The following is a 20,830-nucleotide window of genomic DNA, read 5'->3' on the forward strand; positions in this document are numbered from 1 at the left end:
TCATAAACATGGGATATCTTTTCTTTATTTTAGGTAACCTTTAATTTCTTTCAGCAATGTTTTATAATTTTCAGTGCACAACATTCTTGGTTAATTTTATTCCAAGGCATTCTTTTAGATGCTATCGTAACTATAATTGCTTTCTTAATTTCATTGTGGATTGCTCATTGCTGACATAAGGAACACAACTAATTACTATATGTTGATCGTGCAACCCTGCGGTTGTTTGTTTTCTTATTGAGTTTTAAGAATTCTTTGAATATTTGGATAACAGTTTTGTATCAGATATGTCTGCATTTTCCTGCAGTCTGTGCCTCGTCTTTTCATTCTTGGCCGTGACTTTCATAGTCCAGAAAATTTCAATTTCAGTGAGATCTAGCATAGTAATTCTTTATTTCATGGACTGTGCCTTTGGTGCTGAAAGTAAAAAGTCATCACCATACCAAAGATTATCTAGGTTTCTCCTACGTTATCGTCTAGGAGTGTTAATAGTTTTGTGTTTTACATCTAGGTCTGTGATCCATTTTGAGTTAATTTTTGTGAAGGGTGTAAGTTCTGTGTCTAGATTCAATTTTCTTTTTTTTTTGCATTGATGTCTAGTTCTTCTAACACTATTTGTTAAAAAGTACATCTTTGCTCCATTGTATTGTCTTTGCTTTGTCAAAGATGATTTATCTGTATAGTCTCTTGCCAATACCATACTGTCTTGATTGTTGCAGTTTTATATAAGTCTTGAAGTCAGTATTCCAGCTATGTTTTTTTCCTTCACTGTTGTGTTGGCTATTCGGGTCTTTGCCTCTCCATATAAACTTTAGGCTTAGTTTGTTGATACCCATAAAAGAAGTTGCTGCAATTCTGACTTGTACTGCATTAAATCTGTAGTTGAAGATGGGAAGAACTGACATAAGATACCTAGTACGGAGTCTTCCTATCCATGAACATGGAATGTCTCTTCATATACTTAGTTCTTCTTTGATTTCTTTCGTCAGAGTTTTATAGTTTCCCCCATACAGATCTTATGCATATTTTGGTATATTTATACTTCAATATGTCATTTTTGTGGGTGCTAATGTTAATAGTACTGAGTTTTAAATTTCAAATTCCACTTATTCATGGCTGGTATGACTGACCATACCAACCAAAGTGACTGACTTTTGTGTATTAATCTTGTACCTGCAACCTTGCTATAAATGCCTTACTAGTTCCAGGAGTTTTTTTGTTAATTTTTTTGATTCTCTACATAGACAATCATATCATCTGCTAACCAAGACAATTTTATGTCATCTTTCCCCATCTGTATACTTCTTTTTTGTTTTCTTGTCTTGTTGCATTAGCTAAGACATACAGCATGAGGTTGAAAAGCAGTAGTGAGAGGAAAAATCCTTGCTTTGTTCTTGATCCGAATGAAAAAGCTTCAAGATTCTCGCCATTAAGTATGATGTTACTTTAGGTTTTTTGATAGGTATTCTTTATCAAGTTGAGGAAGTTCCCCTCTATTCCTAGTTTACTGAGTTTTTATCATGAATGAGTATTAGAGTTTTTCAGATGCTTTTTCTGTATCTACTGATACAATCATGTGCTTTTTATCACATCAATGATGCATTACATTAATTGACTTCCAAATGCTGAACCAGCCTTGTGTACATGGGATGAAATCCCATTTGGTTGTGGTGTATGATTCTTTTTATATATTGTTGGATTCAATTTGTTAATATTTTTTGAGGACTTCTGCACCTATGTCTATGAGGCTTTCTACATTGGTCTGTAGCATTCTTTTCTTGTAACGTCTTTGTCTGGTTTTGGTATTAGCATAATTCTTGCATCATAGAATGAGTTAAGAAGTATTTCCTCTATTTCTATCTTCTGAAAGCAACTGTAGAGAATTGTCATGATTTCTTCCTTAAATGTCTGGTAGAATTCACCAGTGAATACATCTGGGCCTGGTGCTTTCTGTTCTGGAAGATTATTAATTATTGATTCAATTTCTTTAACAGACAGAGCCGTTTCAGATTATTTATTTCTCCTTGGTTAGTTATGGGAGCTGTGTCTTTGAAGGAATTGGTCCATTTCATCTAGGTTATCAAATTTGTAGGCAAAGAATTAATTGTTCATAGTATTCCTTTATTAGCCTTTTCATGTACATGGGTTGCATACTGATGTCCTGTCTTTCATTTCTGATATTAGTAGCATCCTGTCTCTCTTTTCTTTGTATTTGTGTTTTATTTTACAATCAAAGGTTTAAAGATATAGCAGAGAGTACAGCAGGCAAAACACAGATTAAGCATATTCTGTGCAAAAATATTTACCACAGAAAAGAGAAGAAAAATTTTAAAAGAATTATAGTGTGAAGGTAATTATAAATATATGAAATAATATAAACTATATTGATAGGTAATTCCCCTTCTTTTCAAGTTTCCAAGGGAATTATTAAATTTATATAAGGTATTCAAACTTGTAAGTTTGAAAATCTGTTTGAAAGACATTTTTACTGGAAAAATGTAAGTGACCAAATTGTCTCAAATCAACAATAAAATAAAGCACTGAGAAGCTACTATGTAGTAACAAAGGATGTGTTACAAGAGAATTTTTTCAGATTTCAAGGAAGAGTTTATTTCTATGAGCACAGAGAAAAAAAGAAAGCTTTACTCTACTTTATATAAAATTAAGATAAGCCTGAAACAAAACCTGATCAAAACACCAAATAATAAAACCAGACTCATCTCAATATATTGATACATTTAACAGTAAAAATTGTTAATAAAAAGTTAACATTTGAAATCCACTGCTGTATTGAAATTCAGTTATTTATACGAGCAACTGATTACCAGAATGTAAGAACAGTTTCATACTAGAAAACTTGTGAATATGATTTCTTTCAAAAATAGATAAAGGGACCCCTTTTTTTCTTCATTAGCCTGGATAGAGGCTTATCGATTTCATTGATCTTTTTAAAGAATAAGCTTTGCTTTCAATGATTTTTCTCTACTGGTTTCCTGTTTTCAATTGGATGGATTTCTGCTCTAATTTTTATTATTTTTCTTCTGTTTACTTTAGATTTCATTTGCTCTTCTCTTTCTAGTATTCTAAGGTGGAAGCTAAAATGATTAATCTTAGATCTTTCTTCTTTTCTGATATATGCATTCAATGCCACAAGTTTCCCTCTAAGCACTGCTTTCACTGTATCTGACAAATTTTGACAATTTGTGTTTTCATTTTCATTTAGTTCAAAATATTTTTAAGTTTCTCATGAGACATTTTCTTTGGCTCATGTGTTTTTTATAAGGGTGGTGCCTTAATTCCAAGTATTTTGGAATTTCCAGCTATCTTTTTGTTACTGACATCTAGTCTAATTCCACTATGGTCTGAGAGCAGACAATGTATGATTCCTGTTCTTTTAAATTTGTTAAGGATTTCTTAAGGTTTGTTTTATGGCCCAGAATGTGGTCTATCTTGGTGGATGTTCCATGTAAGCTTGAGAAGAATGTGTATTCTGCTGTTGTTGGGTGAAGCAGTATATAGATGTCCTTACATCCATTTGATTGATGATGGATGTTGAGTTCAACTATGTCCTTACTGATTTTTTTGCCTGCTGGATCTGTCCATTTCTGATAAAGGGGTGCTGAAGTTCCCAAGTATGACAGCGAATTCATCTCTTTTTCTCTGCACTTCTGTCAGTTTTTGCCTCATGCATTTTGATGCTATGTTGTTACACGCATACACATTAAGTATGCTACATCTTCTTGGTGAACAGCAATGCCCTTCTTTATTTCCAAAAACTTTCCTTACTCCAAATTCCACCCTGTCTGAAATGAATATAGCTACTTCCACTTTCTTTTGATTAGTGTTATCATGGGATATCTTTCTCCATCCACTTACAGGCATACCTTGGGGATATTGTGGGTTCAGTTCCAGACTACTGCAAAAAGGCGAATATTGCAATAAGGTGCGTCACATGAATTTTTTGATTTCCCAGTGCATATAAAGGTTGTATTCACACTATACTCAGTTTATTAACTGTGCAATAGCGTTATGTCTAAAAAAATGTACACACCTTAATTTTAAAAATACTTTATTGCTAAAAATGCTAACCATCATCTGAGCCTTTAGCGAGTTGCAATCTTCTTGCAATAGTAACATCAAAGATCAATAATCACAGATCACCACAACAAATATAATAATGAAGAAATTTGAAATACTGTGAGAATTACCAAAATGTGACATAAAATCATGAAGTGAACAAACGCTATTGGAAAAATGGTGCTGACAGACTTGCTTGATGCAGGTTGCCACAAACCTTCAATTTGTAATATCTGCAAAGTACAATACAGCAAAGCACAATAAAACAAGGTATGCCTGTACTCTTAATCTAGACACTGGGCGTCTGTATCCACAAATTCTGCATCCATGGATACGGAGGGCTGACTGTACTACACCATTTTATATAAGGGAATTGAGCATGTGCAGATTTTGGTATCCATGGGGTGCGGAGAGGGCATGGAACCAACGCCGCATGGATACTGAGGAACAACTATATGTGCCTCTACACCTAAATGGGCTTTTTAGACAACATATAGTTAGATACTGTTTTTTGATCCAACCTGACATAATCTGTTTTGTAATTGGTATACTTAGGACCATTGACATCCTAAATGATTGTTGATGTTTTTTGATTAATATCTATTATATTTGCTACTGCTTTCTATTTATTGCTCCTTTCTTTGTATCTATTTTGTCTTCCATACCTTTTCTGTCTTTTGCGGGGTTTTTTTCCCCTTGTTTTTGGCCACGCCGTGCGGCATGCGGGATCTCAGTCCCTGACCAGGGATTGAACCCATGCCTCCTGCATTTGAAGCACAGAGTCTCAACCACAGAACTGCCAGGGAAGTCCCTGTCTTTTGTGGTTTTAATTAAGCATTTTATATGATCCAATTTTCTCCCCATTCTGAGCATATCAGTTGAACTCCTTTTTTAAGTGGCCATTCTACAGTTTGCAATACCCATTTATAACCAATCCAAGTCCAGTTTCAAATAACACTCTACCACTTCATGAATAGTGCAAGTACCATAAAATGAAATAATCCTAATTCCTGCCTCCTATCCCTTGTATAATTGCTGTCATTCATTTCAGTTATACATAAGCATACATAAGCATATTTATATATACATGTAATCAGACATAAGCATATATATAAGTATAATTGAATACATTGTTGCTATTATTTTGAACATTTCATCTATTAGATTAAGAATAAGAAAAATAAAAGCTTTTATTTATTTTACCTTCATGTATTCCTTCTCTGATGCTCTTTCTTTCTTTATGTAGATCTGAGTTTCTGACCTGTATCATTTTCCTTCTCTCTGGAGAACTTCTTTTAACATTTCTTGCATGGCAGGTTTACTGGCAACAAATTCCCTCAAATCTTTGTCTCAGAAAGTCTTTATTTCTCCTTCACTTTTGAAAGATAATTTCTCAAAGTACAAAATTCTAGGTGGGTAGGTTTTTTTTCTCAACACTTTAAATATTTCACTCCACTCTCTTCTTGTTTGCATGGGTCTGAGGAAAAGTCAAATGTAATTCTTACCTTATGTTTTCTACAGGTAAGGTATTTTTTTACCTCTGACTGCTTTCAGGATTTTTATCTTTATCTATAGTTTGAAAATGGCATGTCTAGGTGTAATTTTTTGGGTATTTATCCTGTTTGGTGTTCTTTGAGCTTCCTGGATCTGTGGTTTAGTGTCTGACATTAATTTGGGGGAAATTTTCAGTCATTATTGTTTCAAACGGTTCTTCTGTTCCTTTCTCTGTTCACCTTTTAGTGTTCCCATTATACGTATGGTACAACTTTTGTAAATGTTCCACAATACTTGGATATTCTTTTCTGTTTTTTCACTTTTTTCTCTTTGCTTTTCAGTTTTGGCAGTCCTATTTTGATATCCTCAAGCTCAGAGATTCTTTCTTCAGCTGTATCCAGTGTACTAATAAGCTCATAAAGGGCATTCTTCATTCTGTTACAATATTTTTCATGTCTAGCATTTCTTTTTGGTTCTTTCTTAGAATTTACATCTCTCTGCTTACATTGCCCATTTATTTTTCCATGCTTTCTACTTTTTCATTAAAGTCCTTAGCATATCAATCACAGTTGTTTTCAATTCCTGGCCTGATAATTTCAACATCCCTGAGTCTGGCTGTGATGTTTGCTCTATTCTGTGTTTTTTGCCTTTCAGTATGTCTTGTAATTTTTTGTTGACAGGTGAACATGATGTACTGGGTAAAAGGAACTGCTGTAAATAAGCTATTAGTAACGTGGTCGCAAGCTGTGGGGGGAGGGGAAGCGTTCTATAGTCCTAAGATTGGATATCAGTATGTTACTGAGCCTGTGCTTCTGGACTGTGAACTTAAGACAACCTTGTCAGTTTTTCTCCCCCACTTACCTGTTTTGACAGGGTGACTAGAGTGGGCTGGGGCTGAATATTTCCCTTCCCTCAAGTCAGTTAGGTCTGATAAAACCCCAGCAAGTTAGATTCTGGTTGAAGAATCAAAATTGAAGAATTCAAAATTGTTACTCCTATTGTTAGTACAAGGGGATTTTTCTCTGATATTCACTGTGAAAACCTGGTAGAGCTCCAGGATGTAAAACTGATGAAACTGTCAGGGCTCCCCAATGACGAGGCTCCCCTGGAGTTTTTATCTCTCAAACTTGTCCACACTGAGCCTCTAGCAATTTTTCAATACCAGTTCAGGTCTCCCTACACTGGTACTGATTTCCTACAAGGGTTCCTGATCTCATAAGTTGTGATTCTCTCTATTTGCCTGTCACTCTCTCCAGTCTGGAGGACAGCAGTTGGTTCTGTGATATTACTTCCCTTACAGATCTAAGAAGAGTTGTTGATTTTTCAATTTGTTCAGCTTTTTACTTGTTGTTAGAACAAAGTGGTGACTTCTGAAGTTCTTATATACTGGATTGGAAACTGGTAGCATTCTTTGGAGTGTTTAAATATAGGATCCTGTGATCTGCAAATAGAGATAGTTTTACTTCTTCTTTTCCAGTTTGGATGCCTTCTATTTCCTTTTCTTATCTAATTCCTTTGGCTAGAACTGCCAGCATAACGTTAATTGCAGTGGTGAAAATGGGCATCCTTGTCTCATTCCTAAACTCAGGGAAAAAATTTTCAGTCATTCATCATTGAGTATGATGTTAGCCATGGGTTTTTCATAAATGCCTTTGATCATGTTGAGTATATTCCCTTCTATTCCTAGTTTTCTGAGAGTTTTTATCATGAAAGGATGTTGAATTTTGTGAAATGACTTACGTGTATCAATTAAGATGATCATGTGGTTCCCCCCTCCCTTTGCTTCTTTTAATGTGATGTATTACATTGATTTATTTTCTTACATTCAACCACCCTTGCATTCCTGGGATAAACCCCACTTTGCCATGGTTTATAATCCTTTTAATATGGCTTTGGATTTGGTTTGCTGGTGTTTTGTTAAGAATTCATACGTCTATATTCGTTAGGAATACTGGTCTGTAATTTCCTTTTCTTGTGATATTATTCATATGGCTTTGGTATTACGGCAATGCTGGCCTTATGGAATGAGTTAGGAAGTGTTCCCTATTCTTGTGTTCTGTGGAAGAGTTTAAGAGGAATTGGTGTTAATTCTTCCTTAAAAGTTTGGTTCAGTTCACTAGTGAAGCCATCCGGTCCTGGGCTTTTCTTTGTCAGGAGGTTTCTTATTACCCATTCAATCTCTTTGCCTGTTGTAAGTCTGTTGAGACTTTCTATTTTGTCTTGCATTTAGGTAATTTGTGTGCTTCTTGATCTGTCCATTTCATCTAGATTATTTATTTTGTTGGTATAGAGTTGTTTATAGTATTCTTTTATAATCCTTTTGCTTTCTGATGATAGGTATTAATATCCACTTTCATTTCTGATGTTAGTTATTTGTTTCTTCCCTTCCTCCCTCTCTCTGTCAGTCTAGCTAAAGGTTTGTCCATTTTGTTGATCTCTCAAAGAATCAACTTTGGTTTCATTCCCTTTATTATTATTATTCTGTTCTCATTTGATTGAACACTGCTCTAATCCTTATTATTTCCTTCCATCTGCTAGCTTTGTTTCCTTTGCTCCTTTTTTCTAGTTCTGTAAGATATAAAGTTAGGTTACTGATTTGAGATCTTTCTTCCCTTTTAATATAGGCATTGACAGCTATAAATTTGTCTCTGAGCACTGCCTCCATTGCATCCCATGTAGTATTTTCATTTGATTAATCTATAGGTATTTTCTAATTTGCCTTGTGATTTCTTCATTGACCCACTGATCGGTTAAGAGTGTCTTATTTCATTTCCACATTTTTTTTAGCATTCCGGTTTTCCTTATGCTATTGATTTCTAGCTTCATTCCATTGTGATTGGAGTAGATACTTTGTGTGATCTCAATCTTTTTACATTTATTGAGATTTATTTTGTGGTCTAACATCTGGTCTATTCTGGAGAATGTATCAATTGCACTTGAGAAGAATATGTATTCTGCTGTTGTTGGGTGGAGGGTTCTATATATGTATCTGTTAGTTCTAGTTGGTTATATTGTTGATCAAGACATCTATATGCTTATTTATCTTCTGTCTATATGTTCTATACATTTTCGGAAGTGGGGTATTAAAGTTTCTAACTTATATTCAAGAACTTTTTTTCTCTTCAATTCTATTGAAGAGTATTCTTAATGAAGTAAAGATTCCTACAACCTTTTAAAGGGGCCAAAATAAGTTTCAAAATTTACATGTGTATACCTTTAAATCAAGAAATCCACATTTAGAAAATATCCTAAAGAAATGATAGTACGATAATAATAATAGCTAACAGTTATTGAGCCTTTACTTTGTGCCAGGCCATGGGCTAAGCATTTTAAATGCATTAACTAATTTATTGGGTACTTTTATTATTATCCCAAATTTCCCAAATCTGTAAATGATGCAAGAGATTATGAGTGTCTAATATGTAGGTAAACACATGTGACTCAAGTTTTCAATGAGCAGTGTTTGTTACAGAAGAAAATAAAAATCAAACTAGTGGACAGAATGGTACTGAGAATTAGAAAACCTGGGTTTAAATTGTACTCTATCATTTAAGACTATAAAATCCTAAACTCATCTGAGTTTTGCTTTCCTCAAATGCAAATAACCTCTAAGATTTCCTCCAGTTTGCACTTTGTGATTCTTTTGTTTACCAAAATCACCTAAGATAGTGCTGGAAACAAAGTAGTCCCTGACTGAAAGTTATTTGAGACGGTAATGTAATGACTTCTATACACTAATCCTGCTCTAGAAGCATAGATTATTTATAGAAGAAACATCTCTATTTTGGAAAGCTAACCAAGACTGTGCAATCATGATTAATCAAAACAAAACAAATAATATACCAGTCTATGTTCTCAATAAGCTAAGTCACAGTTTAGGTGGGGAGACATTTTGTGAATAAATAATTATAATAAGAGCTATTGTAAAGTTATTAACAAAATTATATAGCAGCAGAGAATAAGGAATATTTAGACTTCCTGAGATGACATTCGACTTCATTCTTATATTTGCTGGATGAATAAGATACTAGACTAGGCACACAAGGAGCGTGTGGAGGTGGTGGCTGGCAGACAATGCAGAGGAATCGGGATATGCAAAGGGTAGAGTCAAGAAAAGGCAGATATCATATTCAGATTATAATTTAGTGTTATAGAAATACGACATCAATTAATCCTAATTCTCTCACTTTGACATATATAATAGTATTATTATAGCTAATAGTTACTGACCACTTACGATACGGCAGCTTACATACATGTACATGTACTCCTTACATGAAACCAATGAGATAGGGTTTTACAAATGAGAAATTAAGGTCCAAAGAGATTAAATGTTTTGTCCAGCATTACACAGCTGGTAACTGATGAGGCTAGGCTTTAAAACCAGATAGTCCAACTCTAGAGCTGGCACAAAGATTTCCCTTGCTAAGCACTTCTGCTGAGATGGTTAAACCCAGGCCAATTATCATCTCATCCCACTTAACCGAAGTATCTGCAAAGCTACCTCTGAGCCTCTCCTAAGTCACTTAACAAGACAGAGGATCTGGACATCTAACCATGCCTCCCATGAGATTACCAATCTATCTTGTCAAGGTATGCAGCCCTTCATAAATATTTTAACTCCTTCCTGAAAGATTTCTTCTCCCCACTAAATACAGCCTTCCCTTTCCTTACAGCGTGATTAAGAAGTCTACACCAGCTTCCTATTGATAAGAATGAGAATTAAGAATACTATGTTTGAAGGATAGCTAGTTTTTACTCTACACCAAAAAGAGAACATAACATAGTCCTGTTAAGCAGAAAGAGGAGAAAATTAATTCAACTTCATAAATATGAACTCAAACGATACCTTCAGTCCCTCTAATTCATTTTCCAGTTGCTTAGAATAGTGCTCGCTCTGTTCGCGCAATTTCCTGTCTTTAGATGCTTCAGCAGCTACAGCTTCTGTACGAACTTCCAGCTTTAAAATAAAATGAAAAAAGCAGATTTCATGGTTATAATTGTTTCTCCAATAAAATGTTTCCCCATGGGAATTTACCTTGCAATAGATAGATAACTCAAATGTTGAAATTCATATTAAATCATATTACCAAACTAAAAAGAAAAAACTTTTCAAAAATTAAAGAATGAAATATATATTATTTCACTAGTCTGAAAAAGCAGCTTTAATCACTACCCCATGGGCACTACAAATTTGCCTGACTACTAACCTCTTTTTTGGCTCTTTCTGTTCTGCGCAGTTCTTGCCTTAAGCTTTCAACTTTTTGCATCACCAGGTCCACCTCTTCTTCCTTATCTCGGACATGGCGAGCAAGTTTCTGTTTTTGGGTGTGCAATTCTGTTAGCCGCTCATTGATCTCCATGAATTCCTGCATGGCCAGTTTCCTCTGACAGTGTGCGTCTTTCAGCTCTTTGGATTGGTTTTTTAATCGCTCACTAGCCTGGACTAGTTCCTACAGTTTTGTAAAAAGAATATAAGTTACCAATTCTGCAACCTAGGGACCAAATTTGGCCATCAAAATATTTATCATGAAGTCAAGAAGAGCCAAAATTATTCACCTCAGAACAAAATTAAAAGAAATGAACTACTTTTGAACAGATACTAGGAGCACGGTGCTCTGTCCATATTCTCAATTCCTTATGCTAACATGCTAACTGCAAAGGAACAACTGATTTAACCTTCCAGTACCTTACTTTCAATAAATAAATAAATAAATAAATAAAGCTATAGGAATACAAGATACAATGGTAAAGACAAAGATTTTGTGAAATTTAATGGATATCTGTGAGATTTTAAAAAATTATATCAAATGATTACAAATGATAAAAACAAGGGTTATATTTGATGTGGAGACTAACTCTTGGGCCAGCAGCAAAGAGAAAAGCTAATTAAAGTGAGAAACTTAGAGGGAGCTGAAGTAGACTTGGGTCAGTAGAACCATCTGCCTCCCAGCAAAAGGAAATGCAAACCTTCTTTGAGGAAAAGAGTCTCAATGATATCTATGTTTTTTTTTTTTTTTTAAGAGCATACAAACACGAGCTCACAACCATAGATTTCCCAAACACCCAAAGGACAAACAACCACAAGCAAACATTATAAACAATAAAAATAAACCCCAATGGTATCTGGATATTAGAACTATCAGATACTGATAAGATTGCTATACATGTAATGTTTGAATAAAAGGAAATCATAAAAATAGGAAAATGACAAAAGACTATTTAAAATGATGAGGCAAAAAGACTACGAAAAACTGTTTACAAAACATTGTATAGAGCATTTAGAAATGAAAAAACGTAAGTATTAACATTAAAAACATGAATCCACCAATATAGAAAGCTCTACCTTTATGAAGAAAAATATGAAGAAACTCAAACCCAGAAACTAAAAAATAAAATATATAACATTAAATAAAAATTAAAAAAAAAAAGAAGTCAGAGGGGAAAAAACACAAATCACCTATTCCCCATCCTCAAAAAGGAAAAAATAAGATAATTAGAGCAGAAATCTAAGAAGTAACAATAGTAACAGGAGGACATATTTTTAAAGAGATAATAATTAAAATTGTACACACAGAAAAATTACTTTTGAAGTATGAGGCTAAAAAATAATGAGATTCATACAAACACAAATTGACAGAGCTTACCACAACCAGATCTGAACTTAAAGGAACCTCTAAATATTTATTTCAGGAAAATGAAAAATGATTTTAGAAGGAAGGTCTAATGAAAGAGAAGTGGAGGGCTAAGAAATTGGTAAACACAAATATGAATGTAAGCAAACTTGTGTATAAGACTGTATTATTGTCTCATTTGTACAGTAAACAAAAAGGACATAACTAACATATTGGTCCAAAAAAGCACAGTAGTTGGGAAGAAGCAATAGAGTTAAAGGTCCTCAAAGTGTTTGGGAGCAACAGTTTAAGATACTAGGTTGGCCAAAAGGTTCATTCGGTTTTTCCCGTAAGATGGCTCTAGTAGCGCTTAGTTGTCTTTAACTTCATTCCAAACAATTTTGTTAGATTTTCTTGTGACACCTGTCGTAACAGTATACAGTTAAAAAAAACTTATCAAAACTGGTGAATTTTTGTGTAGCCATTTTAATACTGAAGATGGAAGAAAAAAGCAACATTTTCAGCATATTATGCTTTATTATTTCAAGAAAGGTAAAAACTCAACTGAAACACAAAAGAAAGATTTGTGCAGTGTATGGAGAAGGTGCTGTGATTGATTGAACGTGTCAAAAGTGGTTTGCGAGGTTTCATGCTGGAGATTTCTTGCTGGACGATGTTCCACAGTCAGGTAGAACAGTTGAATTTGATAGTGATCAAACTGAGACATTAATTGAGAACAATCAATGTTATACCACATGAGAGATAGCCGACATACTCAAAATATCCAAATCAAGCGTTGAAAATCATTTGCACCAGCTTGGTTATGTGAATTGCTTTGATGTTTGGGTTCCACATAAGTTAAGCAAAAAAAACCTTCTTGACCGTATTTCTGCATGCGATTCTCTGCTTAAACATAATGAAAACATACCGTTTTTAAAGCAAATTGCGATGAGCGATGAAAAGTGGATGCTGTACGACAATGTGGAAAAGAAGAGATCGTGGGGCAAGTGACATGAACCACCACCAACCACACCAAAGAATGGGCTTCATCCAAAGAAGGTGATGTTGTGTATATGGTGGGATTGGAAGGGAGTCCTCTATTACGAGCTCCTTCCGGAAAACCAAACAATTAATTCCAACAAGTACTGCTCCCATTAGACCAATTGAAAGCAGCACTCAACGAAAAACATCCGGAATTAGTCAACAGAAACCGCATAACCTTCCATCAGGGTAACACAAGACCACATGTTTCTTTGATGACCAGGCAAAAACTGTTACAGCTTGGCTGCGAAGTCTAATTCATCTGCCGTATTCACCACACATTGCACCTTCAGATTTCCATTTATTTCAGTCCTCACAAAATTCTCTTAATGGAAAAAATTTCAGTTCCCTGGAAGACTGTAAAAGGCACCTGGAACAGTTCTTTGCTCAAAAAGATAAAAAGTTTTGGGAAGATGGAATTATGAAGTTGCCTGAAAAATGGCAGAAGGTAGTGGGATAAAAGGGTGAATACGTTGTTCAATTAAGTTCTTGGTGAAAATGAAAAATAACTCTTTTATTTTTACTTAAAAACCGAAGGCACTTTTTGGCCAACCCAATATTGAATTTTAAAAAAAGATATTAAATTTAGACTTTGTTAAATATACAAAAAATTCAATACTACTAGAAACTGCTAGAATGAGTAGTGAGCAAAATGAGAACAAGAAAACAAAAACCTCGATTAAAAATCAAGAAAAAAATTTTCAAGATGAAAAGAATTCTGGAGATTGGTTTCACAACAATGTGATGTACCTTACACTACTCAATTATAAACATAAAAATGATTAGGGTAGTAAATTTTATGTTATATATATTTTGCCACAATTAAAAAAAAGAGCAAACTCAGCCATAAAAAGAATGAAATAATGCCATTTGTAGCAACATGGTTGGACCCAGAGACTGTCATACTAAGCGAAGTAAGTCAGACAGAGAAGGACATGTCATATGATATTGCTTATATGTGGAATCTAAAACAATGGTACAAATGCACTTAGTTACAAAACAGAAACAGAGTTACAGATGTAGAAAACAATCTTATGGTTACCAGCGGGGAAGTGGGGAGGGATAAGTGGGAGACTGGGACTGACATACACACGCTACTATACATAAAACAGAAAACTAATAAGGACCTACTGTATAGCACAGGGAACTCTGGTCAATGCTCTCTAATGACCTATATGGGAAAAGAATCTAAAAAAGAGTGGATATGGGGATACGTATAACTGATTCACTTTGCTGTACAGCACTAAGTAATACAACATTGTAAATCAACTATACTCCATTTAGAAAAAAAGAAAGAGTGAGAAAGCAGATAAAGATAAGCATAGAAAATGCATGACAAACAGAAAACAAAAAGTGGTAGAAACATGTCCATATAGATTAGTAATCAAAATAAGTACAAAAGGAATAAGTTCACCAGTTAAATGCAGTTTGTTATACCAAATTATGAAACAAAATCTAGACTTAAATAGAAAAAGCATTATTATAGCAATGATAAAATTCTATTCACTAGAAAGAAACTCCACTCTAAATTTTTGTGCATTCCATAAGATAGACTCAAAATATATTAGAAAAAAAAATTGCTAGAACTTCACAGAAAAACTGGTGAATACATCATCATGAGAAAATCCAATTTCTCAATCATTAATAGATAAACCAAGCAGTTAAAAAAATAGTGACTATAAAGAAGATTTGAAAAGCTCAATTAATAACCTTCATGTATATTTAGAAGCTTGCATCCAACATTGGGAAACACATTCTTCTTAAGCGTATATTGAATATTTAAAAATGAAAAGGTCTAGATCATGCAGTAATTCTCAGAAGATTTCAAAGAACAGATATCATACAGATCAAGTTCTTTAATAATATTACCATTAAGATAGAAATAAAAGATAATAAGGCTAAATTCCATAATAACTCACAGATCAAGGAGAAAAATCATAAAGGGTATTAAAATATTTAGAACCAAAAAAATTTTAAATACACAAAACAATAAAAATGTTTAGTAAAGACTAAAACTTGGGGATGCAGTAAAAAGGTATTGTATATACACAGGGGGAAATTTAGAGCCTGAAATACTTATACTGAAACTAAAGAAAAGTTGAAATTCAGTGAAATTCCACCTAAAAAGTTAGAGAGAACAATGCATTAACCGCTTCCCCCAATATGATATGATGATAATAAAGAACATAAATTAATGAAAAGGAAACATGAGAATAATGAAGATCAACAAAGCCAAAAGCTTGTTCTTTGATCTCACTAAATATCTGGTGAGGTCAAACAAGGGAACAAGAATAAATGCACAAAGAAATAATATGAAGAAAGAAGGAGAGGTTATAACTACAAATCTAGGAGAAATCAAAAAAGGTAAAAGGATGCAATGAAAAATTTTATGCCAACAAATTTTTCAACTTAATGAACAAATTCCTATAAAAATAAATTTAGCAAAACTGTTTCAAGAAGAAATAGAATGCCTAAATAGTCCTATAACAATTAAAGTAACTAAACCAATAGCTAACAAAAATTCCCCATCCCCCCAGTCGGAAAAAGTCTCCAGACTCAGATGGTTTTACAGATGATTCCTCCAATGTGTTTCGAGGAACAAAACATTCTTCTTATACAAACTTTTCTAGAGAACAGAAAAAGAGGCAGTGCTACTCAGCTAACTCTATAAGACCAGTATAATCTTGATACCAAAGGAAAAAAAAAAAAAAGAGAGAGAAAGAAAAAGTCCAGAAAGAGGAAAACAAAAGAAAAAGCCAATCTCATTGAAGAAAACAAATAAAAAATCCTTAAAAAATCCAAAGACATTAGCAAATCAGGTCAGTGATATCTGAAGTGGGTAAACATGAACTCTGGAACTCAACTCCCTGTGTTGAAATTCCAGTTCCCCCACTTTCTAGCCCTATGATCTTGAGCAAATGTACCTAACTTCTCTGTGTGGGATCTCACCATTTATAAAATAAAAACACTACTACTACCGCTGCTGCCGCCGCCGCTGCTGCTACTACTAATACGTAAATCACAGGGTTCTTTAAAAGATTAAATGAGCTAATAAATGTAAAGCCCTTAAAGCAGTACTATTAGAACAGATGCAACGTAACTGTTACCTATATTATCATATTAATATTTAGGAGACAATCCATGGGCAATTCAGTTTTAACTCAGAAAAGTAAAAACGGTTTAACGTTAGAAAAAGTTTATAAATGTAAGTCATCAAACCAATTTATTTTTATTTATTTTTGGCTGAGTTGGGTCTTTGTTGCTGGGCGTGGACTTTCTCTAGTTGAGGCGAGCGGGGGCTACTCTTCATTGAGGTGCGTGGGCTTCTCATTGCGGTGGCTTCTCTTGTTGCGGAGCATGGGCTCTAGGCTCTAGGCTTCAGTAGTTGTGGCGCACGGGCTCTAGAGCACAGGCTCAGCAGTTGTGGCGCACGGGCTTAGTTGCTCCGCGGCATGTGGGATCTTCCCGGGCCAGGGCTCGAACCCGTGTCCTCTGCATTGGCAGGCGGATTCTTAACCACTGTGCCACCACAGAAGCCCCAAACCAATTTATTAAAGGAGAACAATCACATAATTCCATCAATAGATATTAACAAATTTCTAGAAATTTTTTGCAATACTGTGCAAAAAAAGCACATTGAATAAAGTCAATACCCATTTTTAATAAAAACGATTAGCAAAATAGGAATAGAAGATAATTTTCTTAACCTGATAAAAAGTATTTACCTAAAACTTACAGAAAACATTATTATTTTCTTAGAAATCAGGAATAAGATAAGGATGCCTGCTATCATCACTTCTATTGAATGTTGTATTTGAGGTCCTAGCTTATACAGTAAGACAAGGAAAGAAAGAAAAGTAAAAAAAAAAAAAAAAAATCAAAAGACAAAGAAAAATACCTGTCATTTCATAAAACCTTAAAGAATCTCAAATATATTATTACAATTAATAAGAGTTTAGCAATGTTGCTAAAACAGAATCAGTAAGAAAGTATAATTTTAAAGGTATCATTTAAAATATGAAAACTTACAATCATAAATTAAAGGAAAGGCAAACAAGACCTGTATAGAATTTTATGGAGAAACATTTTAAAATACTTTAAAGATACAGAGAGATATACCATGTTTGTGGATAAAAAGACTGTGGGACTGCAGAGAAAATAATTTTATGTTTTTGTACAGTTAGGCCTTTCTAAGCAAATTTTACTGAAACTTGGAACATGGGTTAAAAGCAAGCCTTGTAAAGTAATTTATGACTAATTTAGATACGTAGTGAGAAAACTCCAAAGAGATTTAACTCCTGGACTTTTGTGTTTACATTTCAAGGAGGGTTGGAGAGAGAGATAAGAGCCTGTACCAAGGAGATAATCTCTTTATAGAGCTGGAGACTTGGACACATCTTTCCACCGGAGTGACTTATTTATATTCCGAAGGGTCTTAGATCCTTCTCTTTAGGTTTCCAGGGAGACCCGCAGAAAGGTGGGTAGAGATAGAGGGGAAGCAGGAAGCATCTGCCTCTCTCCTCTCTGTAAACACCCTGATTCACTATTTCAGGGCTCTTTCTCTACCATACAGTCTCCATATGTGTATGGTTTTATCCAACCAGCTCTCATTGTGTTGCCCTAAAGGGTAAGAAGGGGCATACAGGAAAGCCACGTGGTTTTTGTTTTGTTTTGCTTTTCTGAATGTAAATCGTAATAATCTTTCCTTGCTCTTGAAATCTTGTGTGCATTTAGAATGATATTAATAAACATGGATAAGAATATAAAGACTCAATGTTATAATGATGTCAATTCTCCTGAAATTGCTCTATGGATTTAATGCAATTTTAATCAAAATCCCATCACAGTTTTCAAGGAATAGAGAGTTGAGATATAGACCCATGCATAAGTGGAAATTTAATATCTGACAGAGGTGACACTGCACATCACTAAGGGAAGGAGGGCCTATTTAGTAAATGAACAACTGGCTAGCCATATGGGAAAAAGTGAAATTGCATCCTTATTTCATATGATACACAAAAATAAATTTCTGATGCATTAAAAATTTAAATATGAAAACCAAACTTAAAAACTTCAAGATAAAAATTTAGGAGAATTGTTTTTTACCTCAGATTTCTTACATAAGCCAGCAAATGCAATAATCATAAAAATGTAGACTGATGAATTTGACTACATTAAGACTAAAAACTTTTGTTAGTCAAAAGCTCCCATAAACAAAATGAAAAGACAAGCCACTAGCTGGGAGATATCTGTAACATACATAATCGATAAAAGATTAGCATGTCCAGAAAATTCTTACAAACCAATAAGGAAAAGACAAACAACCCAACAGAAAAATGTATAAAGTATATTAAGAAGTATTTCACAAAAGAAGAAATATAAATGATAAATGGACATGTGTGAGGATACTCAGCCTCATTAGTAATTAGAGAATGCAGATTAAGACCATACTAAAACATCATTTTAGACCTCAAATGTCAACTTAGATTAGGTTGGCCAAAAATAATATATCTAGTAATATGAAGTACTGTTGAATATAAAAACTCCTGTACACTACCGGTAGGAGCATAAATTGGTACAAGCAGTGGAAAATGCTTTGACATCATCATAAAAAATACAGTATTTCTATTGCGTATGACCCAATTATTCTATTCGTGTTTGTGTCTGGATATATGTTCAAGAATGATCACAGCAGCATCATTTATAGTAGCTATTAATTATAAGCAACCTAAATGTCAGCAAACAAAAAATTAGATAAGCAAATTGTGGGTGTTGACATAATGGTGTATTTTATAGCAACTAAATGAATGAGCAACAGCTATATAGACGAATCTTAGAAACAATCTTGAGTGAAAAAAGCAAATTGCAAAAGATTGCATATACCATTTTACAAAGCTCAAAAAAAGCTAACACTAGTATACTGTTTAGAGATACACTAATATGTGATAAAAATTTTTTAAGTAAGGGAATGATTAACATAAAATTCAGAACAGTGATTACTATTGTCGGGGAAGTGATGAGAAAGGAATAGGAAATGACTACCCAGGGCTATGTCACAAAATAGGTAATGCTCTATTTCTTAAGTTGGATGTTAGGTTCATTTTATTATTTGTGTCAAAACTTATATAATGTTACATTTACTTTTTATATGCATCAAATGAAAAGAATCTTAAAAAGAATATCTGCTGCCTGTAGGATATCAGGCAAATCATTTAAAATTCTTTATCAATATGATGTGTTTCATTTCAGCACTACCCTCTTCTCAAAATATACTGAAAGGATTTTTAATATTAAAACTTATTAAAAACTGGCCAAGTACCTGTTACTATAAATCTAGATATCAGATGCTCATCCTTATTATGTTAACCAAGTTTGTTTGAGTAATCCTACCTTTAAATACATAACAGTAACCATTAATATAATATTATTAAAACAAATAGGACCTCTGTTACAAATTCCAAATATTATTAAATTGACCATGAATATAAATGAATCTATACAAAACACTGCTTGAAAGCACATCAAGAAAAAAGTAAAAATATACTAATCTAATTCACTTTGACCTTCATAGCTTTCTCTGTTAATCTTTTTGATTAGCTTCATCAGCAAAAGGTTATTTGTTTTATTTTTAATTACCTCCATTTCTTTATGGGCAGCAAGACTTATAAGTCTTCCCCAGAAGGACTTCATCTGTTTTATTAATGAATTATATACAACACCATTGAATACAATTTATACTATGCCATAAACCACTCATTTCTTTTTTGCATTGGATAGTATTAATTCCAACATTCTAAAATTTGTTAATGAAATGCAAAGTACACACAGCATATCACTTAAGTAAAGTATTTTTCTCTAGTGCTCGAATATTATATATCCTATTGGACTGTGTTACTGTGTCCTAGCTATTACTTAATTTTGTTGATGTTTATAGTAATATTTACATGTTCACAAAGTTCTTATGAAAGTAACTTCAGCTTATTCATCCATGCTTTGAAAGATAAACTGACATCTAAAAAAATGATTAAAGAATTAAAGAAATTTTCTATCATAATCTTTAAAGAATGTTCACATTAGCAAGTCACGATGAAAATATGCCTGTAGTTTTCATTTTTCCATAGACAATAAACAGATTTTTACTATTCTCTCACTTCTTCATAATATTTCTTTTTCAATAACATTTACTTTCAATCAAGTCCTTTGATTATTAACACTCCAAAAGAACAAAAGATTCTGAACTTTGAAGCCTCGAAAATTTAGAAGTTTCTTCATAAGTAGCCATTCATCAAATGTCATACACCAAAATAATTCTTAAATTTTTAAACCATCTTTTTACAGACAAAGTATACCATATATTATTGTAATTCCTTATGAATGCTTTCAATATACAAATTAAACAAGATTAAGAATTCAGAAAAGGCTTTAACAATCTATCTATGTACTTTTACCTTATTTAATTCTTCCCTTTCTTGTTGTAATGTTTTGATTTGTTTTTCATAAGCCTTGATTTGTCTAAAAGCATCATCTAGTTCTCGCCTCACAGAATTAGCTTCTTCAAGTTGCTGTTCCAAGTGACTTGATTCTAAAAACAGGAAACAATGTTT

General features: G+C 33.5%; 1 protein-coding gene and 1 long non-coding RNA gene across 14 annotated transcripts in view; one reads left to right on the forward strand and one right to left on the reverse strand.

The window, feature by feature from the left end:
* LOC309604882 (serine/threonine-protein kinase MRCK alpha) overlaps positions 1–20,830 on the reverse strand; it is a 319,353-nt gene that overhangs the window by 102,968 nt on the left and 195,555 nt on the right. For 10 of the 13 annotated variants that reach the window (XM_082339881.1, XM_082339882.1, XM_082339884.1 and 7 more), the window contains exons 12-14: positions 20,675–20,808; positions 10,782–11,024; positions 10,421–10,531 (exon numbers count right to left, since the gene is read on the reverse strand). In XM_082339881.1, the coding sequence (XP_082196007.1) occupies positions 10,421–10,531; positions 10,782–11,024; positions 20,675–20,808 (488 nt within the window). The remainder of the gene's footprint in view (positions 1–10,420; positions 10,532–10,781; positions 11,025–20,674; positions 20,809–20,830) is intronic. The other 3 variants (XM_082339883.1, XM_082339890.1, XM_082339880.1) reach the window with 1 other exon arrangement.
* The window catches only part of LOC309605637, a 90,694-nt gene that overhangs the window by 4,854 nt on the left and 65,010 nt on the right, over positions 1–20,830 (forward strand). The window lies entirely within an intron of this gene.

This window comes from Balaenoptera borealis (genome assembly GCF_965194805.1).
Source record: "Balaenoptera borealis genome assembly, chromosome: 1".
Lineage (NCBI taxonomy): Eukaryota > Metazoa > Chordata > Mammalia > Artiodactyla > Balaenopteridae > Balaenoptera > Balaenoptera borealis.